The sequence below is a fragment of the Ambystoma mexicanum genome, chromosome 1q (assembly GCF_040938575.1).
Source record: "Ambystoma mexicanum isolate Mex_15411 chromosome 1q, UKY_AmexF1_1, whole genome shotgun sequence".
NCBI classification, from domain to species: domain Eukaryota; kingdom Metazoa; phylum Chordata; class Amphibia; order Caudata; family Ambystomatidae; genus Ambystoma; species Ambystoma mexicanum.
The window spans coordinates 823,393,983-823,421,410 of NC_090922.1; the positions used below are offsets into that span (position 1 = coordinate 823,393,983).

Sequence of the window (27,428 nt, forward strand, 5' to 3'; positions counted from 1 at the left end):
GGGTACATGAGTCGGGGCCTGCTGGCAGGTGCCCGTCACTGGGAGTGGGTGGATGGGTGGGGGACATGAGTCGGGGCCTGCTGGCAGGTGCCCATCACTGGGGGTAGGTGGATGGGTGGGGGACATGAGTCAGGGCCTGCTGGCAGGTGCCCATCACTGGGGGTGGGTGGATGGCTGGGGGACATGAGGCGGGGCCTGCTGGCAGATGTCCGTCACTGGGGGTGTGGTCGGGGGACATGAGTCGGGACCTGCTGGCAGGTGCCCGTCACTGGGAGTGGGGTGGGGGGACATGAGTCAGGGCCTGCTGGCAGGTGCCCGTCACTGGGGGTGGGTGGATGGGTGGAGGACATGAGTCGGGGCTCACAAGTGTGCTCACAAGTGCATGCTGCCATGTGGGCTGCCTGCAGAGCATGGTGAGGGTTGTAGGGTAGTCCCCTGTGGTGTCGGCTGCCTGCAGGGCATGAGGATGGGGGAAACCGCACACCCGGGAGGGCCCACAATACCAAATTGCATGTGAAACTTCCCGCTTACACCCCAAATACACGTACCCCGCTCGCACAGGGCCTTTTGCTTGTGAAACTCCATGCGTACCCCCCAAATACACATACCCCACTCGCAGAGGGCCTATCGCGTGTGAAACTCCATGCGTACCACCCAAATACACATACCCCGCTCGTACATGGCCTATCACGTGTGAAACTCCACGCGTACCCCCCAAATACACGTACCCCGCTCGCACAGGGCCTATCGCGTGTGAAACTCTACGCGTACCCCCAAATACACATACCCCGCTCGCACAGGGTCTATCGCGTGTGAAACTCCCTGCGTACCCCCCAAATACACGTACCCCGCTCGCACAGGGCCTATCGCCTGTGAAGCTCCACCCATAACCCCCAAATACACATACCCCACTCGCACAGGGCCTAGCGCATGTGAAACTCCACGCGAACCCCCAAATACATGTACCCCGCTCGCACAGGGCCTATCGCATGTGAAACTCCATGCGTACCCCCCAAATACATGTACCCCGCTCACACAGGGCCTATCGCGTGTGAAACTCCATGCGCACCCCCTTAATATACGTAGCCCGTTCGCACAGGGCCCATTTCTTGTGAAACATCCTGCGCACCCCCGAAATACACGCAGGCTGCCCATCCACCCTCCCCATGCCCCGCAGACAGCCCATTCACCCTCCCCATGCCCCGCAGGCAGCCCATCCATCCTGGCCATGCCCTACAGGCAGCCCACACCAAAGGGGGGGACTTTTCCCACGCAATTTACCTGGTGCAAGCGGGGTACATGTATTCCGAGGGGTGCGCAGGAAATGTTACATGCGATAGGCCTGGCGCGAGTGGGGTACGTGTATTCCGAGCAGTGCGCAGGGACTTTTACATGCGATGGGCCTGGCGCGAGCGGGATATGTGTATTCTGGGGCGTGCGCAGGGAGTTTTACACAGGTTTTTGTGGTTGGGGGGCTGTATGCTGGTCCACTGGCCTTTGCGCCATGTACTGGATTTGTGCGATGTTTTTGGAGCACAGGGCGGGGTTGGGGGTGTAACTGGCGCGGCTGCAGGGTCGCTGCGCCACTCTGCGTCACGGCTGCTTATGGATGTATTAATCCATGAATACGCTGTGCGCCTAAATGGGTTTTGGTGCACGAGGCTGGCGCAGACTTGTGCGCCGAATTCTATGAATTACCCCCTTAGAATCAGTATTGCTACACAAGAAAGCCAGACCAGCGGCGTTCGACGTCGTGAGAGACTGGAGGAAGGTAGCTAATTTCCGTTTGAGAGGTAGAGAGAAACACGCGCGCAGACATAAAACCAACGCAGAGAAAGCGCTGGAGCTTGATCAGCATCAACAGACAGAGGCCCTTAGGAACATGGACGGGGCTTTCCAATTAGGTGTACAGAAAATATATCCACGGCAAGATTTACATACATCAGATGAGTTAATAAACAAAATCTTGAATGAGCGAATCTTTACCGGTAGAAAATTCCTCTCTCCAGTGACATCATTTCCTCCGCTGCCTTCAGAGCATGAGTTAGCCGCTATGGTAGGCAGTTCTACATAGATGGGGCCTGCGCAAGGAAGAAGTAGAGTGACTAGTAGTACGATTAGCAAAGACCGGAAAGAAGAGTTGCGAAATTGGGCAGAAACATACGTTGAAGGTGGTGATGAAGCAGCTGTGCAAAGTTCCATATCTGATCATAGAGGCCGTGGTGAACAGCAGGTATTGTTAGAATGCATGGGGAGTTATCTTGTAAAAAAAATGGAGTGATTTGAGTGACACATTGGCACTGCAAGAGTTGGGCGATTTGGTTGTTCTTTCTCATTTGTGAGATAATGCGTCGAAAGTACGAGAACATGTAGGCCGAATATTTGTGTTTAAGCACGAGCTTGATCGATTGCATAAAGAATGAATGAAAAAAGATAAACCGCATATGTCATATGTCGAACAACGTTTTTTTCCCGCCGTTGAAAACCTGTTAGTGAAGAGATGAGAATTTGTACGCGAGATGCGCTTAGATGGATTTCAGATGCTGCCATTTCCGCAATTGAAGTGCATGATACGTTTAGTCAGTATACACCAGAAATGCAGAGAAAGGTATTACAGGTCATGGTAGAGTATTTGTAAGATGAATGTATGAAGAATAAGACATGTTGTCCCACTGATTTAATGATGATTTACAAAAGATCCTTTTCGCCTGAAACTGGAATGACTGCTTTTTCTCTTGATTTAGCTTTGTTGCTCAGTAAACGAACAAATGTAGAAACACCTAGTTTGCAATTACCCATGAGGGTAGTGCGTCCCACGTTTGTCCCGAAAGTAGAAGTTGCTGCCACTGCAACGGTTGCAGCGCACACGATAGAAGCACATTATACTGCACAGTTTGTACATGTCCCTTTTTTTAGACAAGAGGTAAATAATATCAGGCAGACGATCCCTGACATTAGAAAAAAAAAACATCAGGATTCTATAAAGAAATTGAATATGTTTTGAATTCCTCTGTTTTCACATTGAGTGACATTGATTTATTGTTTCCCGTGATTCTTCCTGTAGACATATGGAAACAGGTTAGAAATATAAATGATGCAACGATGTTAGGTGACACATGGGAGAATTTGATTAGAATTGATAGTGAAAGAAAGGCTGGAGAAAAACCGCCGCAAGTTATGTTGGATTTACCATCGCGAATAGTAGAAGAATTGAAAACTTTGGTACCTGAGAAGAGAATAGTTTGCAATAAATTAACTGCTTGTTTACAGGGCAAAGATGAAGAAGCGACTGATTATTTTAATCGATTTGAAGAAGTATTTGCAGATTTTAGTGGTCCAGACTTGAGTACTGAACCCAGGAATAGATTGTTTGTTGATAAGTTTGTGCGAGGGTTGTTACCGAAAATTCAAAATTTAATAATGACATCTGAATGTGCATGGCAAGCAAAAACACAAAGTGAAGTATTACACATGGCCCAGTATTATGAAAATAGAGTAAATGCAGAGAAAGACAAAGAAATAAGGGATAAAGGGAATTTGAAAATAAGAGTATTGATGCAGCAAGTATCAAACAATAATAGAGGTGGCGGGAATGCACAATCCAGAGCCCAATTTTCCAACATGCAAGGTGGTCCAATAGGGATTAATCAATGTGCCTATTGTAAACTAGAAGGCCATTGGCGAGCACAGTGCCCGCAGATACAGAATTGAAATGGGACTTTCCCTAGAAGACAGAATAGAGGTCGCCTGGGAACACAAGGACAGAGTAGGAGCCATAGAGCGCCACAATTTCAGAATAACCAGGGGAATCGGAATCAGAATCGGAACCAGAACAAACAGCGAAACAGCACAAGTGATGGAAATGTTTTCGACAATCAGTCCAATGCGTATTACACTGGCGACTTTACATCTGACAATGTATTGTTTTACTAAGACAGCCCAGGACAGGGGTTGGAACCAGTATCTATTCCTGTAGACCAGAAAAGGCCCTACCTAGAAATGAAGGTTGGGAATAGGGAACACATTTTTCTAGTGGACACAGGTGCACAAAAATGTTCGATTGACCATCAACAGGTTCCAGATATACCACTGTCAGGGCATGACAATGTCTCAGTAGGGTTCTCAGGTACACCAGTAATTAGTCCAGTGTCACAATCAGTACCTATAACACTAGGTCCATTCACTGAGTCTTGCCGATTTCCTTTGATGAAAAATTGCAGGGAAAATTTGTTGGGATTAAATTTGTTGAAGAAATTGAATGCCGTTATTTATTGTTCTCCTGATGGAGTGTATTTGATGATAGCACCACAAAAGACTCCTGTATCACAATTTTTATCTAAGCCACTACCGACTGAATTTAGTAAAGTACCGGCTTGTATATGGGCAGTGAACGACAATGATGTTGGTTGTATAAAAGTAGATCCAGTGAAAATTGTTTTGAAAGAAGGAATTACGTTGCAGCGTATTCCGCAATATAAAATTTCGGCCAAAGGAGAGAAAGCATTTAAATGCATTGTGTCGGATTTGATTAAAAGAAACGTAATTGAAGAAATTTCTGGTAGCACTTGCAATAGTCTGATTCTTCCAGTTTACAAGAAAGGAGGTAATGACATACCGTACCGTTTCATAATTGATTCGCGCGGAGTGAATAAAGTTGTTGATCGCAATTTCCATTAGTCCCGGATGTGACTACTATTTTGACTATGATTCCAGCATCTGCATTGTATTTTAGTGTTGTAGATTTGAAGAATGCATTTTTCAGCATTCCAGTACATCCAGATAGCAGATATTTATTTGCTTTTACTCTAGGAGGACGTTCATTTACATTCCCACGAATCCCACAGGGCTACACTGACAGTCCGAGTATTTACAGTAGAGCATTAAAAGAACAACTGGATATGCTAGAACTACCAGCAGGTTGTGTTTTGTTACAATACATAGACGATTTATTGATAGCAGCTGACACAGAAGACATTTGTAAAGAAAGCACAGTTGCACTATTGACACATTTAACAGCGCATGGACACAAAGCTTCACTAAAGAAATTCCAGTATTGTCGGTAGGAAGTAACCTACTTGGGCTACCTCCTTTCGAAGGAGGGAAGAAGATTGACACCAGAAAGAATAGAAAGCATCTCTGATATGCCTATTCCAAATACACAGAAAGAAGTCAGGGCTTTAATTGGCATTGCTTCATATTGAAGCACTGGATCGCTAATTTCTCTATGATTGTGAAACCGATAGTGGCATTGACAAGGAAAGATGTTCACTTACCTTTGCCATGGAACATGGAATGTCAAGTTGCATTTGACCTGCTCAAAGCTGCATTATGTTCTGCTCCAGTTTTGGGCACACCAAATTATGACAAGAGTTTTAAGTTATTTGTGCATGAAAGAAATGGTTGTGCTTTGGCTGTTTTGACTCAGGAACAAGGAGGGAGAAATAGATCATGCGGCTACTTCTCTCCCACGTTGGATCCTGTTGCATGCGCTTTGCTGCGCTGCTTGCGAGCTGTTGCTGCAGCCACTGCATAAGTAAAACAAACCGAAGGTATGGTTTTAGGTCACGCTTTAACTGTTATGGTGCCCCACTTAGTGGACGTTCTTTTAAATAGAACGCAGACGCAACACCTTACATCAACTAGATTAACAAGGTATGAAATTGTCCTGTTTGCACCGCATATACAAATTATGAGGTGTTGCGCTTTGAATCTGGTCGAGTTGATGTCCTCTCCCAATGAAAAGGGGGTGAAAAAAATCCCCCCATGATTGTTTAATGGTTACTGAGCAAGAGACAAAAGGAAGAATTGATCGTACTGATACCCCACAGAAAGAGCCAGATGGAGAACTGTTTTGTGACGGTTCTTGTATTAAATTATCCGATGGTACATCAACTGCTGCATATGCCATCACTACACTGAAAAGTGTTGCAGAAAGCAAAAGAATCCCATAGAACTCAGCACAAGCCGTAGAGGTAATAGCGCTAACCAGAGCATGTGAAATGTCTGAAAACCTTAATGTAAACATATATACTGACAGTCAGTATGCATTTGGGGTGGTACACAATTTTGGTCGATTATGGGCTGAAAGGGGTTTCCTGACATCACACAGAACTAAAATCCAACATGGCACTTTGATAGTGAGACCTTTGTAGGCACTTGCGCTTCCCAAACTATTAGCAATAATGAAATGCGAGGCACATAAAAAAGTAACATGTAACGTTGGAAAGGGAAGCGCATTTGCAGGCAGAATTGTGAAACAAACTGCCACTGATTTACACACAAAATTGTACGTTGAAAAAATGAAAGAGGTACCTGCATGATAGAAAATGGGATTGCCACAGTTAAGGAAATGCAAGCAGAAAATACTACAGATGAAATAAAAGCATGGTCTGAGGGTCCAGCAGAATTAGACTTTGAAGGTTGTTGGATGGACAAAGAGAAAAAAAGATGAATGTTGCCAAATGCCTATGTGATGGCAATGGTCACTATGGCCCACAGTCCAACACACATATGTGCTAGAAAGATGATTCAGCATCTAGATACGGTATGGCAGAATCCACATATCAGAAAAACTTCTGACAGACTGGTCCAAATTTGCATGACTTGTTTACAACATAACATTGGAAAATGGACAGCAACGCCAACAGGACATTTTGGCCCCCCCTCTATGCCATTTGAAGTAATCAATTTTGATTTCATAGAAATAAAAAGAGCCAAAACTATAAGTATGTCCTTGTGGTGGTCTGCACATCTAGCAAATGGGTAGAGGCCTATCCCCTGAAAGATTGTACAGCTATGTCCACAGCTAAGGTTATGCTAAAAGAGTACTTTTCCCGTTTTGGCCTACCACGTGTCATATGGTCAGATAACGGTCCGCACTTTATTGCAGCCGTGATATTACAAATGTGTGCAGGCCTCCAAATTGGCAAATGATTCCATTCGGCCAGACACCCGATGAATGCCGGTTTGGTGGAACGTCCGAACGGCATCTTGAAAAATAAATTGAGTAAACTCTGCGAGGGGAGTAATTTGAAATGGCCCGATGCATTGCCGCTAGCTTTGTTGTGCATGCGACTCTCTGTAAAAGCAAGGACTGGACTCTCCCCCTATGAAGTAATAATGGGGAGACCAGCAAACATTTGGAATGCTCCACAGCCGAAACGGCTGAGAGACATAGAATACCTGCTACTTATTAATTACTGTAAATAGTTAACTCAAAATTTGCGTTTAATTCATCAGCAGGTGTAGGAGGCTCTTCCTGTCAGATTTACCGGCCCAGGACATTGTCTGCAGCCTGGTGACTGGACACTGAGTAAAGATTTTGAGAGAAAATCTTCACTCGTACTGCAATGGAAGGGGCCCTACCAGCTGCTCCTGGCTACACAGACTGCAGTCTGTGTCGATGGCCGCAAGTCCTGGATCCATGCAACACACATGAAAATAATTCTGTTTCCCTTGAAAAAGCTGCCTGATCCTGACAACGAAAGAAATACAGCTGCACTTAATCACAAAGATACCATCGCCAGTTCTCTGCCAGAAGTGCTTCCTAAGCCCGAGAAAGGGCCTGGGGAGATTGCAACGAAGATCAAAAGACCAGAGGTGCCTCAACCTTGTCTGACTACTGCCGCATCATCACTCATTGCATCGCAAGCTGGCACTGATCCTGCATCTGGAAATGAGAGTGCATTGTTCATCAATCATACTGTACCTGGAGCCATAAGGTACAATCTACGTTCACAAAATCGGAAGTGATCTGCAGTTTTGTTCTGCCTTTGTTCCCAGCAAGGATGAAGTGGGAATGAAGGCCTAGGGAAAAGGAGCGTATGAGCTGTATCAAGCTGCATCAAATTGAAAGCTCTGAAATGCGATTTCCTGTTGCTACCATTGAAAAGTGAAGGACCAGTGCGACCCCCTACGAACAAGCGGGAGGCATATGGTACCAACACAATTGATGCTTGCTCCTGCCTTTTTGGAGCTCTGTGCGAGATCACATCAGCTTGCTGTTATTTACTAAGCAGGCTTGCCTGAACTGGCCTGAATGCTTTGCTACTACTTGAACGCTTTGCTGTTAACGTGTGTTGCTGTGGAGAACTTTTTCTGTGACGAACATTGAAAACTTTTCCTGAGATAAACATTACAGACAATGTCTGCACTCATTCCTGCTCCCTCCTGCACCAACACTGTTGATATTGTACAAATAGAGACTAAGCCTGTCCCTAGAAAAACTTGGTTTGGAAAGAATAATATCCTAATGATTATGATACCGCTTGGCATTTTGATTACGCTAACCACAATATTTTGGTATCTAGAAACTGTGCATCCTTTGAACTTTCTTTTGCCTGCTACCAATGCTCCTACTACGAGCAGTCCTTTGCATGCGCTCTCTTACACTCTCCCCTCACAAGAAGTGAAACATAGAAAAGGTTATGACAATAATACATTGCTACTGATTACGAATATGACCCATGCTATCTTGAATAGGTCCAACTGTTGGGTCTGCTCCCATTTACCCCAGCATGGTGGAAAAGGAATGGGTTGGTATGTACATCCCTTGCCACTTAATACCGCATGTTATGCATCATTGAGAGCGTTATTTTATGGAAAATGGAAAGACAATGATACTGGTCAGTTTGATGAAACAAACATAGATGAGTTCAAAAGAGTGGTATAGGAACCAGTGGGTTGTTCCATATTTGCAAGCACAAGCAAAATAAACACGGTAACAACAAATCCAGTAGATAGGCTCTCTAGGCCTTAGAAATCCCTAACCACTTTTAACATGGCTCCAGTAGGAAACAAAGATGCTGTGCCTCCCTCCTATACTATTAATCACAGTCCACGTTCAGTCCAGTTTTGCTTACGGAAAAAGGGTTCCTATCCAGTGGGAACATTTACTAGATGCATGAATACTGCCGTACTTGGGCAAGAGGAGAAACCATTATATATAGGAGGTTCGGTTTATTTTGTATGTGGAGATCAGGCCCATCCATGGTTACGTAGAACTTGGGAAGGGACCTGTTATTTAGGTATACTTTTTCCTCCTGGTGTATTCCTTTCCAAAACCTCTGATATATCAAAACTATCTAGATCTAGGCCACAACGCTATGATACCGCAGGACTGATTGCAGGCGATATAGGGAAGTCATTCATACCATTTTGGGGACAAGGAATACATTCATGGAATATAAGGAGGCTGTCCAGGGTGTCAGAAAAAACGATAAATGGAACTACAGATATACTCTATAATATGACACTAGAAGAGAAAGCAGTTAGATTAATGACACTTCAGAATAGAATGGTGCTTGATATAATTTTGACTGATCGTGGGGGGGTATGCAAAATCGTGGGGTCAGCATACTGTGTATTTGTAAGTGACTCCTCCCCCACGATATTTGAAGCAATCAAGAAATTGCATGTCCTGAGTTCTGATATTCATCTCCCCACAGGTGGTTGGAATCTGAATATAAGTTTATGGTTTTGGGAACTGCTGCGATCATGGGGATGGAAACTAATTTCAAATTTGATCACGATACTTGGAATCCTCATGTTCTGCTGTTGTTGCATACAATGCCTGCCAATCCTCTGCTCCCAAGTTGCAAATGAATGTGTACACGCATTCAAAATGAAACCTCCTCACATATTAGGTGAAGGTGCCCAACACGAAAATGAAACCATCAAAGAATTCATGGCAATTAATATTTCTGATGATGATTACAGTAGTATGGGTAGTTCAGAATTAGACACATGGTCAGATGAAGATGCGATGTATGTATTAGACCAGAAACGACCCTATAGTATGTGTAGTATGTTGGTCAGAAACCAATCGAATCATGTGACAAACATTGCAATCGCAGAATCGTCAATGTAACCAGAGGGCGTCCATTTTGTGAAATGTCAGCCATCTGCTTTTTTCTTTCTGTCCAAACGTTTTGCAAAATGTATTCTATGCTTTGAATTCATACACGGTGCGAGGCCACGGCCTGCATGCTGAAAGACTAATACAAACAGGAATGTCAGACGATACAGAAATACATTGATTTCCTCCCTCACAAAGTCCTTGAAGGCGAGCAGAAGCCGCATCTAATCAGCAGACCAGGTGCCGGCCTGTCTTGCAAATGCTGTAGTAAAAGGCAGTTAAAGCATGAATTATATTCTTCTGCGGTGCTCCTTCGTGGAGCCTGGTATTTTCTGCTTCAGAACTGTCTGACCCTTTGTGCAGGAATCGAAACACATAGATAACATGCTAAGGAATGGTTCTCTCCTACGAACATGATATCCTTGCTGAAGTAAGAGCTTTATGTTCTCCATAACAAAAAGCTGTCTCTGCTACTTTTGCTAGAATAACTATATTTAGACGGAATAGAGACTTGTCATAACGTGTCATAATTGTCATGATTGTCAATCACCGAACCCTAGCCTGAAAGATACATTATGGGTGGTTTGAATTGCCTTCAAAGATTGCATGTTATATATATATTGTTGCTTGAGTGTTGCTTGCTCTCTTGCGTCTCACGAGGTCTGGGTACAAAAGTTGCGAGACGTTAGACCCCAGTCGGCCGACTGAGCATACTTTGAAATAAACCAGACTTGTTTGGAAATCGAACCTCGTGTCTGTCGTGTCACTAGAGTATATGGTTATTGTGCCTTAGTTTCCATATGCGGGGTCTTTATGGCCTAGCATGACCCTTACAGCAGTCCTCAGGCCTCCTCCTCATCTCAGTAATAGAGTGGTGAAATTACCTGTTAGGGTTCACTAAGCTTAGCTGCCTCTTCCTCATCTTAGTACTATAGTGGTCTGAATGAGGAAAGGTGAGGGGAGAGGGTTTACAAAAGCCTATAAAGGAATGGGGAGGGTAAGGTTGGTTCTCAGCAGCAAAGGGGGGATACCATGTCTCACGCTTGAACCTCCTCCTCTTCACCCTCTTCCTGGTGTTTCTAGACTGATAATACCTTCTGGTGTTATGCAAAACAAAGGGGGATCTGGGAATCTCTCTACCAGCACGAACACAGCCCAATGACCTGTTCTTGTGCGAATAACCCATGGGACAGACTCTACCAAGTCTTTAGCTCACTGTCCCTTTCACAGAGAAGAAATGTCCCTGCATGTCAGTCTTTGTCCTGCCCAGGGGCAGTCCAGCACCGAAATACTAGGCAATTCTCCTCTGAACAAGAGTACAACAGCAACCCCATACACGTGTTTCAGCCTTGTTGGGCATCATCAGTGAGGTGGAGCTGTGCCTCTCTAAGAACAGTGAGCAAGGGGTCCACGTCTGGATCGTCCTGGTAACTTAGGGTGAGACCCAAAGTTAATTTATGCAAAACAAAGGCGGGGCTGGGAATCTCTCTACCAGCACGAACACAGCCCAATGACCTGTTCTTGGGTGAATATGTGTATGGGGTTGCTATTGGTACTCTTGTTCAGAAAGGAATTGCCATAGCATTTGGGTGCTGGACTGCCCATGTGGGCGGAACAAAGACTGATGTGCAAATAGATATTTCCCATATGTGAAAGGTACAGCGAGCAAAAAGCAGATGGCTGCGAACTCTCAAAGTGGTTAATAACCACTGAAGGTTATCATGCCGTGTTCTTTCGAGACAGGGGCACCTGCTACCTTTTTTTGTATTTTTGGAAGGAAGTTGGGGTTGGTCACCCTAGGTTACCTGGGGGCAACCAGATGTGGACTCCCTGCTCACTGTGCTCAGACAGGCACAGCTCCACCGCACTGATGAGGCGCAACAAGGCTGAAACATGTGTATGGGGTTGCTGTTGGTACTCTTGTTCAGAAAGGAATTGCCATAGCATTTCGGTGCTGGACTTCCCATGTGGGCGGGACATAGACTGATGTGCAAATGGATATTTCCCATCTGTGAAAGGTACAGTGAGCAAAAAGCAGATGGCTTCAAACTCTCAAAGTGGTTAATAATCACTGAACAGGTTATCATGCCGTGTTCTTTCGAGAGAGGGGCGCCTGCTAACTTTTTTTGTACCTTCTGGTATTATCCTGGCCAGAGGGAAAGGGGTAACAATATCCCATAATGCATCTGGGATTAAGGGTTCATTACAGAATGGAAAAGGGGATACCGTGCCTCGCCTAAGGGCATCCCCCTACCATTCCCCAAGTCTTGTCTACTCAGGCGATCCTTCCTCGCATCTCCAACCCCAGGGTCAGGATCCAAAAGTGATGGCCCTTCCACAGTCACTTGAGTAAAGGATGTTGAGAAGAATAAAGTGAGGACGTCCTTAGGTTCCTCAAATAGCCTTCCTCTATAAATATGGCCTTCCGCACAACAAACACCTGTTGCTAGTTGTTTAGGGGTGTGGTTATTTTGCTACTTTTCAGGATTCAAAGCCCAGTGCCATACATGTGTGGTAGGTCTAAATGGCTCCGTCTGCAGGTTTTTAATAGGGAAAATGGGGATCTGCTTGGGTTGACTTCTTGCAACAATTCTGGAAAGTTAGGGAAGTCTGTGCCTATAATTGTTTCCTCTGGAAGACCTGGTATTACTGCTGATGGAAAGTTGGTGGTGGTCCGTTGGACGTGAATGGGGACAGCTACCTAAGGATATATTTATTGGTCCCTATGGACACAGGTGATCTTTACTAAGGAAGCTCAACGTAGTTTTCCAGAGGGTATTAGATTTGCTCTTATGGCTGTTTGTTTACTCCCAGAATCTATTAGGACCTGGACCGGGATCCCATTGGCAAGGACAGGATTTGGATGAGGTTCCACAAAAAGAATTACTTTGGACCTCTGCCAGATCATATGAGTCTGGGTCTTCACTCCTCTCCTAGCATACACCCAATTTCCATAGGCTCCTCTCTTTTATTCTGGGGACAATTTCTGGCTAAATGCCCTGGTAACAAATCGGGGTTATAGGTTTTGTTGGTTTACTATCTTCCCTTCTTATTTCTTCTTTGGGCTCGATAGCTAATCTCTTTTCTATTTTCCCTCTCTCCCCACTAGGGAGGTGTCTGGGTCGACTAGAAAATTTGGTTATTTCTTTTGGGAATAAATTTGGTTGCAGAGGCCCTTTTTTTCTTCTATTTCCTCCGTCAATTGTAACATACTGAAGTGTTTGTTGGCATCAGCGAAGGTCTGAGCGGTCTCCATGACTAGGGCAAAAGTGGGTCTAATTAGATATAATACTGATCTTTGAAGTTCAGGAGGTAGGGAATTAATAAATTGCTCGATACAAAGAGCCTCCAACACTTCTGGCGAGGTCTTCTTTCCCATCCATAACTAAAGTGTATTTTTAACTCACTATCCCAGTTCTTTGCGTTTTTTGCCAGGGTTTTATTTCAAGTTTCTTAGGTTTTTGGAGATAGAAGCTGCTAGTTTGACCTACCCGTTGCAAGAGCCCTTCTTCGATGTCATTGGAAGAGGCTGTCCCAGGAAGATTTAATAACTGGTAGGAGGTCTGCAATTCTCCTTTGAGTAGAGGACCTAGGTAACATAATTTGAGTTCCTCCCCCCACCTGAACTGATTGGCCAACCTCTCAAAATGTATTTAAAAAAAGTCCCCAGATCGCCTCCCTCTTTGTATGGATGAAGCACTCCTTGAGGAATATTTGTTTTTTCTTGAGTGGCAACACTTCCTCTAAATATGTTGCTGTGCCAGGAGAGGACATGGTGTCTAGAACTCCCTTCAGAGTCTGACATAGAAACAAATTCCAGGTCTTCAGTGGTATCAGATCTGATCTCAACCCCCTCTCTACTGGTACCTGTTGGAGCCCCTTCTCTGGTTTCCGCTTTTACTAGCTCTAAGGAAGAGCGAATGAAAGAGCTAGCGCCATTCCCCTATTTCAGTCTTCTGGGACCCAAAGCCCCAGGTAAAATAACTGTTTGGTGTTTTCTAACCGATAAAAAGCTTTTGGCCCCATGCTCCAAATGATAGGTGGTCAATGGAAGGGTATCAAGAAGGATACCAGATCGATAAACTAAATCCTGACACTTAGCTGGGATATGTAGTTAGAGGGAAATTAATTTCCACCCTTGGTGTTTCTGTGTCTCTGTATGTCTGACGCCCCCTTCAATGTACTTAAATATATTATAAACTTCTTAATGACTAATGCATTCTCACAATTTCCCTTTTGGTTGTTGCTATACTGGCTCAGAATTTAGAGATGGCATCGACAGAACTTGCAGTGAGAGACAGCACCAGTCGTTTTTGTTAGTCCTAGACGCAGCACAATGACTAGTTGGCGTCCTCAGCTGTAGCAGGTCATGAAAAAAGAAGAGACCGCTAGCAGCCGAGGATAGTGACTACCATTAATAAGATGCAGAAGAAAGAATATTTAGAGCACATGCGATTGAGACAGATGTAATTTAGAAGATATGCTAATGTGAGATGGCTAATCACGCAGATTATACAGTTTAAATCCAAGCAAAAGGAAAAAGTGTTGTACATACTAAAACAACGGAATGTATTACACGTCTAGAGCAGGAAGCTCCACATGACAGATAGATGGAGGATAGGATCTCGGCATAGAGCATTAACCACCAACAATGAAGACGGCACGTGGTAAGTAATCTGGAATAACGTCATGAAGATGAAATCAAGCTAAATTATGAAAAAATCCAAAATAAATAGGAAAACTAATGTCTCATGTGTGTGCAGCATCATTATGAATGAGAGATATATACATTGTGACACCCCCTGTCATTGTTTTTCCTTGATGCAGTTCTGTGAAAACAGTGGTTGGACAGGAACAAAACATGTTGGGTTAGATTTGGAGATGACATGATCAATCCTATGTTTAGCCAATGAGAGAATTTGACCCAGGGAAATTTGCACTTAGGGTTCAGCAAATACAATCCAAAATATGAAATACTGTTTTAAGTAATGGGTTTTGTAAAGAATGAAATTATGTGAGATATGAAGTTGTACTGCCAATGTGTACATGTATATGTATGAATTGAGTTTTTATATTGTGCCTGCTGTGAAATCTATATGTCATACATGGCTTTTTGATATAGAATTTGTTTTTTGGAATGTACTAGCAATAAAATATGTCCGTGCTTTGATTGCACCTGTTTTGAACATATGTCGATGGGCTTTCGATATACATATTACAATTTAGACAGCCTACTTTTTTATAGTTCTTTAAAAAATTATGTTGTGGTTGAGGGGCAATGCTATATAACAACATTTTGTGTTTGTGATCATTTTTTAGGCATATTTTCTGCAAGAATCTGTTTATTGTACTTTTCAAGATTCCTGTATTGACCTACTGAAAAAACATTTGTTACATTTTAGTTAAATTGAGCAGATTTATTGCAACAAACGCCATGAAATTCAGCAGATGCGGGAAGCCATGACGGGCTTAACTCGGCACACACCCAATTATCTCCCCCATAATGCCATTTTGTATGTGATTGTGAATTCCTTCTTACATAATATGTATGTGCTTAAGGGCTTTGCAATGGCAACACGCCGAGTTGAGCCAGTCATGACTTCCCACATCCGCTGAATTTCAAGGGTTTTATTGCAATAAATCTGGTCAACTGGACTAAACTTTAACTAATGTTTTTTTTCTGTGAATTTCAAGGGTTTTGTCATACAATAGTTTGTTATGTGTTACTAGCCATGTGTCCACTCTATATGCTCCCTTTTACACCCGCTCGTTGGCCAAGGCCAGATGTATTTCGAGTTCAAGGGGGAGGTGCGCAAGTACAATTTTGTTTGTAAAATGTCAACCTAATCCATCATACAAGTCAAAAGTTATTAGCAATTAATTTTTCGGACTTCCTATGGTACTTCATACTCAACTTAACTATGGTGTGTCGACCGCCGCTCTATAATATATACTTTTATTCTTGGTATACTCTGTATGTACTTCTTGCTGCCATGAAATTAATAAAAATCAGTAAACATAAAAAAGGAACACAAACTAAATACTTTGTGGTAGGAGACATTCTAGTGACAGAAAAGCAGCACAATACTGAACAGCCTGCAACACTATTGAAGAGTAAGTAGATAGAGTTTTTTTTTTATTAAATATGATATGAACATGCAAAAGCTTTGGCATCATGTATAGACATGCATGCCATGCCGTAAAGCAGTATTAGCTGAGTGGCTAAGTAGGATTACAATCCTTTATTCTCAGGGGATCCCGGATCTTAGCAAAAGGTGGATGACCCCGGATCCAGCTCAGGTTATCAAAATACTGCCCAATATTAGACAGTAGGAAACACCACCCAGCATGAGGGCTTTCAGAGGCTTTATGGCGCCCTTTCACTTTATACATGACTCACAGAAATATAAAATACAACCCACAATGGTGCAGATTCATAAAAGAAAATGTCAAATACACATAATACAATGCTATGGCCAACAATGGCCATTACTGACAACGCCACACCAAATGTCAAGTGAGTGACCAGGAATTGGAAAGCGGCTGACTAACCCAGGTCAAGTGATATACCCCAACAAAGAGAGGGTGAAAAAAATATATGGGACCGGAAGAATAATTAGGCAGGTGCACATTAAATTTGTATCAGTGTCATTTATATTTCCATAAGGGAACACATTATTTGCATGTGTGTGTACAGCGGTGGGGTGAAGTCTCCAGCAATAGGTAGAGAGTAATAATGGGGTGGGAGGATGGCGAGGATTCCCCAATACCAAATCCATAGAGTGACTGTGAGAGCGACTGGGAGGTCTTCTTTAATAGGTTATGTGTAATAATGGAGTGGTCACTGGTGAGTCCACTATTAAATAAAGAGTGATGACAGGGAAACCTGGAGAGTCAAAGTTTCAGTAGAGGATGGTAATTGGGGAGTAATTGGGACATTTCAACCTCTAAGTACAAAGCGATAACCGCTACAGTGATTCAGCAGTCAAGAGCACTGCTGCAGGACTGATTGGACGAGAGTCTGGGTTCCCCCAGACAAATAAATGAAGTTGTGTTGCGGTCTTACTTTTAAACAGACCCATTTGCTATTTCTAAAAATCCCCTCCACATGCTCTCATTTCTGTCACATCACACAAAGAGATACCAAAAAGAACTACAAACATTGTATAAGCACTTACAGAGGAAGCTGGAGAGCAGCAAAGACTGATTGTGGTGTACGATGGCCACACAGCCTGTGTTGAGGGCCACCACACAGAGAACAAGCCAGTAGAACACCTGTGATTTAACCATGTGGCGGACAGAGATGCGCAGAAGCCGCTCCTTGTGCCTGAAGTAGGAGGCTCCATCCACCTTGTTACTCTTGATGCTGGCTCGTGCGAGAGGGGTGCCTATTTGAGGACAGAGAGCCATGATAAAGATATTGATTTAATGATGACGATATTGATTTCACAGAACACTTCATTTGCATAGCAGTTCACATGCCGCATGTTGATACAGAGTACCGACTAATTATCATCATAAGCTGGAATGCAGCAGTTCCAACAACTCATTCATGAACTAATTTGTCATTCCTTGTAACTGGGTAAACTTCGCAAGCTTAGTGAGATTCAGGGCAGGACCCCACCTGTGGAGCAGTGGGTGAGTTTTTTGCATGCGGAGAAGATCGGGGCATAAATATGTATGTCCTCTCTTTCCAAGCAAGGCAGTCTATCCATCTAGGTTTCTTTGTAGAAACAGTATGTTGCTGCATGTACACAAGGAGATGCCCTACTTTTAAAGAACACACTGATGATTACAGGAACAGAGAGGCACAATTTACCTCTTGACCCCGAAAACGGAGGTTCACTTAGTTCACTTACTTACTGATGATGAATAAGGATGTGGGTGAGGGCCTTTGCATGCTGTGTGGCAATAGGGAAGATATGTCCCTCGTAAGCTGAACAGTCTACCATTAGACCATAATCTTCAATTTGAGATTACTAGACATCCTATGGATGGCCATTTGCAACAAGACATTTTGCGCCATATATTTTTAAATCTCCAAGACAGGGAGTAATGGTAGGGTCTTCATGCTTGCCCTTTGATCTCTGGTGGGGACTTTGAGGGGCGGCAGATCATGAGTTGCAACTTAACTCACCCACAGAAGAGATATCAGCGCAGTGATCGTCACTGGAATCCCTGTTCACGACTTCTGGTCTGCTCCTTTTTATGGTTGCCCTTCTGAGCACTGGACATAGATATGAGAATGTAAAGTAGTGGTTTAAAAAGACACAAAGAACATAGAGTTAGAGATCTAGAAAGAGCAAAGTGCGGCATGAAAAAAAGACCATGGTTAGAAAGCTAGACAGTCGGCAAGGAACAGAAAAAGAAACAGCATGATGGTAATGGGTATTTAGAAGGGCACACCAAATGCAGATGATGGCAATAACTAAGGGGTAGCGAGAGCGCTAGGACCCAGAGCAAAGGGATGATAAAGAGCAGGAACCAGCCAAACGGTAGTAGACAGCAATTAAAACACCCATAAAGGGGAGTAAAGAACTAGCGATTGGGTAGCTAAACAGAAAGTCACGGGTGAAAGGACAGCTGGAGTGAAAGGTACTGGCCCAGGAGATAGCTGCAGATATGGTTGCTAGCTTTTCACTAAAACAGCAAAAGGGCCTAGACACCAACAAATAGGTTAAAAAAAATAGGTCAAAAACAGGACACCAGCCAAGCAGCTGCTGATTTGAGAAATAAAACCTCATTGTACATGGAAGCTACATACTGTGACGTTGAAGAGCCAGTCACTATTAGAAGTTCATTAGAAGGGGATGCATTGCGTATTTATGTAAATCAGCATTACAGTCACATGGCTGTAGATTTCTGCAATAGACCCTGCAGCCAGAGGGAAGCTCCAGTGCTAGGCGCGGGCCAAGGTTCAGTAACAGAGCGACACATCAGCCATGGGGCTCAGACGAAAGGAAGACGGAGCAACGGGGCAGTAAGAGAGCATACCACAGCCAAAGAAACGTAAGAATGTAGGGAAGAAGCGCAGACAAAGGGAGGAAGCAGAGTGGTGATGACCGAGAAGGAGGTGAAAAAAGATGGTGGCTGTGCGCGCAGAGCAGGACAAGTCCTTTACGCACTTCCGCCCCTCGCTTACCTTCTAAGGCTGAGGTCCCAGCATTCTTATTCTCTTCCGCCAGCATCACCTCCTCTGTGTGAAAACAAATATGTTTGAGTGTGATGAAACTACAGCTGCCCATCACAAAATGACTGCCAATCCAAGGGCCTGCTGCCTGCTACTCTGTGGCTAATTTCCTTGCTACCCACTCCACCGGGATAATCCCAAAGTTTGGTCTTGCAGAGACTGGGAATGCCGGAAGTGAGGGCCCTGACACTGAGCAAAGGTTACATTACCTACTCTTTCTGCGAAGACATATGCTATTTGCACTGCGAGGTTCGCGGCGGTCATACACTGTAACTTTTAGTTCTAGGGGCGCTCTTCCACTGAACAAAGCATGTTCTGAGCTTTTTCCGTTTAAAAAATGTGGACGTCTCCAAAAATCCCTGTCACCTCTACTCTACAAGTGCAGAACAATGCTCACCCTTCTCATTTCATTAATGTGATAGATGTGATACACCAAATGTCCTCCTTCAGTTTGGTGATCCTTAAATCTTTCCTTCCCAACAGGATTTCGATGTGCAGAGCACATGCCTTTTCCATTGGCTTCATGTTTAGCGTGCCACCTACTTACACCTGTCTCCTTTCTTCGACTTCCTATGGGGATAGCTATATTTTCCGTGTAAGTTCCTAAATTCAAGATTGCTACACTGCCTGCTCCACCGTTCAACATGATATGATGCAATTTATCAACATTCTTTGGTGATCATCTAGCCCAGTTTACTTAACTAGTTCCCATGCCCAGGCTGGCCACCCGGTTTAGAAGGTGCCTGTGTCCTATGGTGCTCGAAGGGTTTAATGAAGACCACACAGATTTTCTCCACTTCTCTTCTGTCACCAATTGCTTTACTCAATGGGTCTAAGTATTAATTTAGATCCACCTGAGATCTTTCCCTGTGAAACTTTGTGATTGTGGATGGCACCACTTTTTTACAATAGCCAACTAATCCTCTTTAAAAGTGATTAAAATAACAAAACTATGCCACAACCAATGCTACACTAGCTGGTCTTGAACCACCATCCTGAGAGTGCATCTACCATTCTCTAGGTTAGCGGTGCACACATGTGGTCCGCGGATCAGGTGCAGCCTTTCAGGATATTATTTTTGGCCCTCCAGCTCACATGAGTCTCCAGTCTCGGGAGGATAGCTCACGGGCAACGCATTCGCCTTGGAAGCAAGACGACACGGAGCAACACTGGTTGCGCGCTTATAAATAAAACAATTGCAATAAGTTTTATGATAAAATGCGGCCTGGCCTAAAGTTAGTCTTTCTCTTTTCCTTATTCTCTCTCTCTCTCTGTCTCTCTCTCTCTCTCCCACGTCAGGTGTGTGATGCCTCTTAGTTTTTGTCTTTGCATTCTGATATGTGCAGTTTAAAAACATGTTTTCAATCCCATTACAAGGCAATGTATTACACAGGTATTCCTAAACTAGTGCAATAAACAACAATATGTCTCAAAACCCATGTTCTTTACTTAAAGGTGCTCACACCACCCACACCCGGCATCCCCTGCTCATCACATGGACAGTCCGGCCCTTTGTATGAGAGTTGTGTGGTACATTCAGCCCTCCAGCGAAACCAGTTGTGCACCTCTGCTCCAGGTTGTTTTTCTGTCTGTACTGATTGGCTATGGAAACAGAGCTTTAGGCACTATGACCACCACCTCTCCAATGTCTTTACCATGCTCCGATGCATATCGAGTCTTTTCTTGTTATCTTAGTAATGTTTACATGTGCAAAAGAACACATAACTCTTTTGCAAATGAAGTAAAAATGATCTTACTTCTAAATAATATATCTCCCAGAACACCAAACTAGTGTGCCTCATTGGTCTTCAAACTGTTAGGATGGGCAACAGAGGGGGACCTGAAGGACATCCGGAGGGCTTGAGGTTCTTTAAAAAGGGATTACGGTGACTGTGCTTGTGGGCAGGCTCAGAAACAATATTTTTACCAAAGGGGAAGGCTCAGTCTAATACAGTTTGAATACCACTGCTCTACAGGCACTTGCCAGAGAATAGGTTGATCAAAATATTGTGCAACAAACCCTGTCTTCAAGAACATGATGCCACCAAACATGCCGCTTCATTAGTCAGACAACCAATATATCCATCAGGATATTTTGCCAGGGAATATGCATTGAGAACATTGTTCCACAGATTGAGCCCATCATACTATTGTGTTAAGTTAAGGGATTCCGTCATTAGAATACTATCCACACTTGCTCCCATAGAGCGCAAACATAGGGGGAGGAGGTGGAACCAATAAGCTACGAACAATCACCCTACACAAAACGAATGGGGTAATAGACCCGACAATCAGATCGCTCATTATTTCAATCATAATATCAGCATCTGTGTAAAAAGAGGCAGAAGACTCCTGACTTGGTGGGTGATGGAATGGTGTTTCTGATAGATAATGGTGCTATAGTGAGGCGAGTTAGAGAAGGAGGCAGAAACTATTTTGGCCACGCCAAGAGGCGCAACTAGACTCTAAGTGAAGTCAGAACTTTAAGGGGGCAGATGAACTTGAGAGGCCTGCTAAGAACCGAGGCCCAGAGATTGGCAGGTGCGGTACCCTAACATTACGAAGCAGTGAGAGTGAAGCCAGCTTGGATCTCCAGGCCAGACTGTGGTGAGAGTTGTGAAGCCACCCGCCCAAATAAAGAAGCATTACTAATATTTGAAAACCCAGATTTGAAGGTGGGGCAGAAACTCCTACCCAAATTCAGCCAGTGGTGGGATCATACATACCCCCAGTACACACCATTGCACACTAATAAAGACCTTGTGTAGGAGGTGCCCTAACAGGGCTTAACTGGTCAGCTGTTTTTAGGCTGTTACCCTACACTGCAATCGAGGAAGGAACAAGACACTAATCAAGAACTTGTGAACGGTCAAGACCAAGTTAAGATCAAGCCAAACACCACAAACAGGACACAAGTCACTGAGGATATAACACCATTGTGAAAGAAATGTGCTGAGACATTTAAAAAGCTCTGTGACTGAGTGACTTGCAAAACACTGTTCTTGGTGGTGTTGGGATGCACATACGGCATCCCAGGCAGGCCAAATGATTCTTGCTGAGAAAAACCTATTAGAATGAACCTTTGTGGGAGCAGACTGAAGGAGGTGCTGCAGAAGCACATGTGTTGTTTTAGATACATGTTGAATACTCGCATATAGCAACACAGAAAGAGCAACAACATGATTTACTATTGTGGTTGCCGAGTTCATAGATACAGCAGCATATAGGACTGGTGTTTATGTTTTGTATTCGTAGTAACATAGTGTAGTGTATTGTGTGGGAAAGAGCGAATTAGGTGGAAAAAGGAGTCAGCAAGGGATCGTGGTAGAAGCAAGGTCAGTGTGTAAACATTGTAGGAGTGTCTGCATTTTGGATGTTAAGGCCTAGCACACAATAAATAGAACAGAGCGCAGGCTGTCATTATGTTGTACTCATTATTATGCCTATTATTGGTCATTTGCGGTTTCTCCGGTATAAAAATGTAACGTCTTGAGATAAGACGAGCTCTGTTTCAGTTCCGTTCTACGGGACCGTCTGAGACCTTTTTGCATGCAATAAACCGTGCTTTCCCTTGTAAAGTGGTGCAGTGATTATTTGGTCTCTTTGGATTATTTTTACAGTGGTTTTTGGGTTGCTTTCCTTTCAGTGGACACCAATCAGGTTGTTAAACTAGACCAGACATGGAACATTGGGCCTTTAGTTGTTGATATTAGGCCCTTTTCAAAGAATGTAAGTTAATCTGTCTTCCTTCCAATCTTTCTCTTACATTTACCTGCCTCAAGCTGAAAACCCATCCTGTAGGCAATGCTCCAAAGTATCCTGTGCTAAAATGGAATGAAGGTGTAAACAAAAATGTGGGAAGCTTCCTTTAACAAATGGTTTTAGAAGTGGGATTCGCCCTTATAAGACCAGCACTTCTGGAATCATAACACTTTCAAGAGTGATAGACTTGCTGAGTGCAGATCTCAGATGGAGACGTATTGCGTGACCTGAGGGATGGTGATGGTCCAGTGAGGTATAACTCTTTAAATTGGACTCCATTTTTTAGAGGCAAACTTTGTTTGTCATGCAGACTGGTGTAATATGTTCCTGAGTAGACGACTGTTACCCGGGGCTTAACGGGTTAACGCTCACGAGCCCCCTCCGTTGGAAAGGCGGAGTCTAACTGGGCAAGGGAGTTATGGGGCACGTGCGCGGTAAGCGCCAGGGCTTGTTTGGTTGTTTAAGAATAAAGACGTTCCTCCTATCTCTCCGTGTGTGCGTCCTTCATTGGGCCTAGATCCCTAGGCAACATTTGGCGACGAGGATTTCTCCCGCACACTGGAGTCCTCCTCCTGCAGCAGTCTGCTGTTCTCCACTCCCACGTGGTGGGCAACCCAGCGATCCTTCTCCTCCTGCTCCTCCTCCGCGCAACACGGCAGTCCACCGGATCCGCCTTGCCGGACATCCTCCTCCGAAGCTCCGCGGAAGCGATCCCGCCCGCGCCTCCATCCTATACCCTGCCCGGCGACGCCCGGCCGGAAAGGGGCCTGAATCGACAGAAGCGGTGGACCCCCTTTGCCGGACGCTGGGTGCACGTGGGCTCGTTCTAGGCCCGACTACCTCGCCCCACGCGCTGCATATACACGTGCGGGCCTAGTCTCCCAGGCGCCATGAGCACCCCGCCCTCCAACGCTGGGTCCAGCCAGGGTTCTCCTCAACTACCGCGGGTGGCGAAGTCGATACAACTACGCCTGCCCCCGCCGTTCACCATGACTCCTCAAGCCACCAAAGGCCCCAGGTGGACCGACTGGATGGATGATTTTCGTCATTTCGTGAGAGGATCCGGCGACGGAGACTCCCCCAACATGAGAGACATTTTCCTCAACCTGGTAGGGGGGGAAATTAAAACGGTTGTGAAGGCTATTCCGGACACAGACCAAGACACGTTTCCCAAGTTGATTGGTGCTTTGGACAAACTGCTGATCATCGAGGTCAATCGGGACTACGAAAGATATTTGTTCAACCAGTGCACCCAACTCCCACAAGAGACTGTCGACGAATTCATCACACGCCTACGAGTGAAAGGGGCAAACTGCCAATTTGATGCGTTCTCGCTAGAGGAAGCCATTCGGCTGAGGGTGATCAAAGGTTGCCTCTCCCCCGCTCTCAAGAAACAGCTACTCAAAAAACCGCTCACCATGCCTGAGGTGAGCGAACTTGCTCGCATCCATGAGAGAGTGGATGCGCAGGCCTCAGCCATGGGACACTCCAACAACTCCAAATCAGACATGGGGGAACTTGTAGCCGCCATACAACCGCCCCGTCAAGGAGACAGGGGCCCTCAGCCTTACAGATCGCCGGCAACCTCTTCGACGTCCGCCCCGCGTCCACAAAGACAGTGCTACCGCTGCGGGATGTCCTTCCCCCACTCGGGGTCTTGCCCAGCCCTGTCTCAGCGATGTACCAACTGCGGGAGAGAAGGACATTTTCACTCCGTCTGCAGGGAGGGCGTACCGTTTCCCCCGATGCGCCCCCAGGCGGCCCCCAGAATGCTCTTCCGGCCGCAGCCCCTGCAGTACAGTCAGCCAAGACCATACCAACAGGGCCTCGGGCAGAGGCGCTACGTCAGAGCGATGGACGAATACCAAGCGGCAGGATATGCCCCACCGTACGATCAGGCCGAACAGCCTAGACACCTCACGGACGAATATGACAATCCTCCTGCGGAATATAGGCCCGAGACCCTCTACCAGGAGGACCAGGCGATGGCCTACTACGCACCGCAGGACCAATACGACCACGACGAGTTTGTGAACCTGATACTCGACAACAAAGAGGCCAGGGAGGCCCCGCAAATCCCGCTCAAGATGGGGAACTGCCAATTTCAATTTATGATTGATTCCGGGGCCACAGTGAACATCATGGGCGAACAAGACTATGGCCGCATACCATGCCCACCACAGCTCAATCCGTCCCGTTCCAGAATTTTCCAGTGGGGAGCCGCCACCCCGTTACGGACCGTGGGCCAATTCACCCAATGCCTTCTCCTGAATGGGCGGCAAGTGGAGGCGACCATTCACGTGATACGGTCCCTCGCCAGGAGTCGATGCCTCCTCAGCTATCACACGGCATCGCACCTGGGGCTGATCGAGATCCACGTGAATGTGGAAGACGTAATCACCGCCGCAGCAGCCAACCCCAGCCCGGGGAACGTAGTAGGGTCGGTAGCCTCTCATCAGACTCAATCGCCCGTCTCTCAAGACGATATCGCGAGTGCCTTCCCCAAACTTTGCGAGGGGCTAGGAAAGCTCCGGGGACCCCCCATCAAGCTCCACATCGACCCCAACGTACGGCCAGTGCCGCAGCACCCCAGAAGGGTTGGTTTCCACCTTCAGGAGACAGTATCGGAGGCACTCCAGCAACTGCTCCGCGACGGCATCATCGAACCGGCGACGGGGCCGACGCCGTGGGTGTCCCCCCTTGTGGTGGTCCCCAAAGAAGGGGGTAAGATCCGGTTGTGTGTGGACATGAGGGTGGCCAACACGGCAATACAACGGGAGAGACACCCGGGACCATGTATTGAAGACATGATCGTGCTGCTGAACAGTGCCCAGATGTTCTCCAAACTGGACCTAAATCAGGGGTACCATCAGTTGGAGCTCCATCCTGACTCCCGGCCCATCACCACGTTTGCGACTCACGATGGGCTTTTCAGATACCGGAGACTGAACTTTGGAATCTCATCGGCCGCGGAGATTTTCCAGGAGACAATACGCCAGATCATCAGGCCTGTAAAAGGGGCTTTAAATTACAGTGACGACATACTCGTTTTTGGATCGTCCAAGGAAGCCCATGACAGGGCACTACACGACACGTGCGAAGCCCTTCAGAGAGCCGGCCTCACGCTTAACATCTTGAAGTGCCGGTTCAGTAAAACGAAACTCAAGTTCTTTGGACATATTTTCTCCAAGGATGGCATGCTGCCCGACCCCGAGAAGGTCGACACGATCACCAACCTAGGCGAGCCCGGGCAGGTGGCGGACGTCCGCTCGTTCCTCGGCATGGCGGGATACTGTGCGAGGTACATCCCCCACTACGCCTCCATCACAGACCCGCTGAGGAAACTGTTGCAGAAGGAGTCGACGTTCGAATGGACACCGGCCTGCCAACAGGCCTTCGCGGACATCAAGCAAGCCCTCGCGGAAGCTCACCGTCTCGCATACTTCAACCCACAGTGGCACACCGAGGTGGTAGTGGATGCCAGCCCCGTAGGCCTCGGTGCCATCCTGGCCCAAACCAGTGGCGCGGATGTTAATCCCAGACACGTGGTTGCATACGCGAGCCGAGCGCTGTCGACACCTGAGCTGGCCTACTCCCAGGCCGAGAAGGAGAGCTTGGCAGCAGTCTGGGCGTGTGAACATTTCCACAACTTCATCATCGGCAAAAGGTTCACGCTGATCACCGACCACCAGGCACTTCTATCACTGTTTGGGAACCCGCACACCAAGATGCCGCCGAGGATTGAGAGGTGGGGTATCCGCCTCCAGGAATACGATTATGACATCGTACATCGCCCGGGGGGCGACCTTAACCCCGCGGACTACCTCTCAAGACACCCCGTAGGAGCCCCGCTCGCGCGGAGGGGTGATGTCGCCTATGTGCAATATGTGGCGGCCCACTCGCTGCCTCCGGCGCTGTCCCTTGAAAGAGTAGCCGCCGCATCAGCAGCCGATCCAACGACAGCTCTGGCGATCAGCCTCACGATGGCCAGCAAATGGAAAGACCACCACAGAGCCATCCTAGCGCACCCTGGGGTGAACAAACAAGAAATTGAGCGGCTAGCCCGAGTACATGGTGAACTTGCGGTGAAGGACAACAATATTCTGCTCAGAGGGTGCAGGATCGTCATCCCCGCCACACTCAGGAGTGAGGTGGTCAGCATAGCGCACGAAGGCCACAGAGGAGCCGAGAACACAAAAAAGCAGCTCAGGTGCCACGTGTGGTTCCCTCTCCTGGATGCAGCCGTTGATGAGTGGGTAAGGAACTGCCACGCCTGTCAGTGCACAGCCCCTGCTGAACGACCGCCCCCACTCCAGCATACTCAAATACCTGATCACCCATGGGAACGAGTAGCCATGGATTTCTACGGGCCGACCAAAGCGGGTGACTACATCTTACTCTTCATAGATGAGCACTCAAGGTTCCCGATAGCCAAGGTGGTCAATTCCACGGCGTTCACTCAAGTGGCGGCGACGATAGAAGAGGTTTTTAGTGAGTGGGGGATCCCCAAATGGGTCAAGTCCGACAACGGACCACCATTCTGTGGACATGAGTTTGGGACACTGGCAGAGCACCTGGGGTTCAGGCACGTGAAGATCACACCTCGCCACCCCCAGGCAA

General features: G+C 46.1%; 1 protein-coding gene across 7 annotated transcripts in view; it reads right to left on the minus strand.

The window, feature by feature from the left end:
* The window catches only part of CACNA1E (calcium voltage-gated channel subunit alpha1 E), a 3,100,882-nt gene that overhangs the window by 721,802 nt on the left and 2,351,652 nt on the right, over positions 1-27,428 (minus strand). For all 7 annotated transcript variants that reach the window (XM_069641436.1, XM_069641438.1, XM_069641434.1 and 4 more), the window contains 3 exons: positions 18,999-19,052; positions 17,994-18,083; positions 17,035-17,244 (listed from right to left, as the gene is read on the minus strand). In XM_069641436.1, coding sequence (XP_069497537.1) covers positions 17,035-17,244; positions 17,994-18,083; positions 18,999-19,052 — 354 coding nt within the window. The remainder of the gene's footprint in view (positions 1-17,034; positions 17,245-17,993; positions 18,084-18,998; positions 19,053-27,428) is intronic.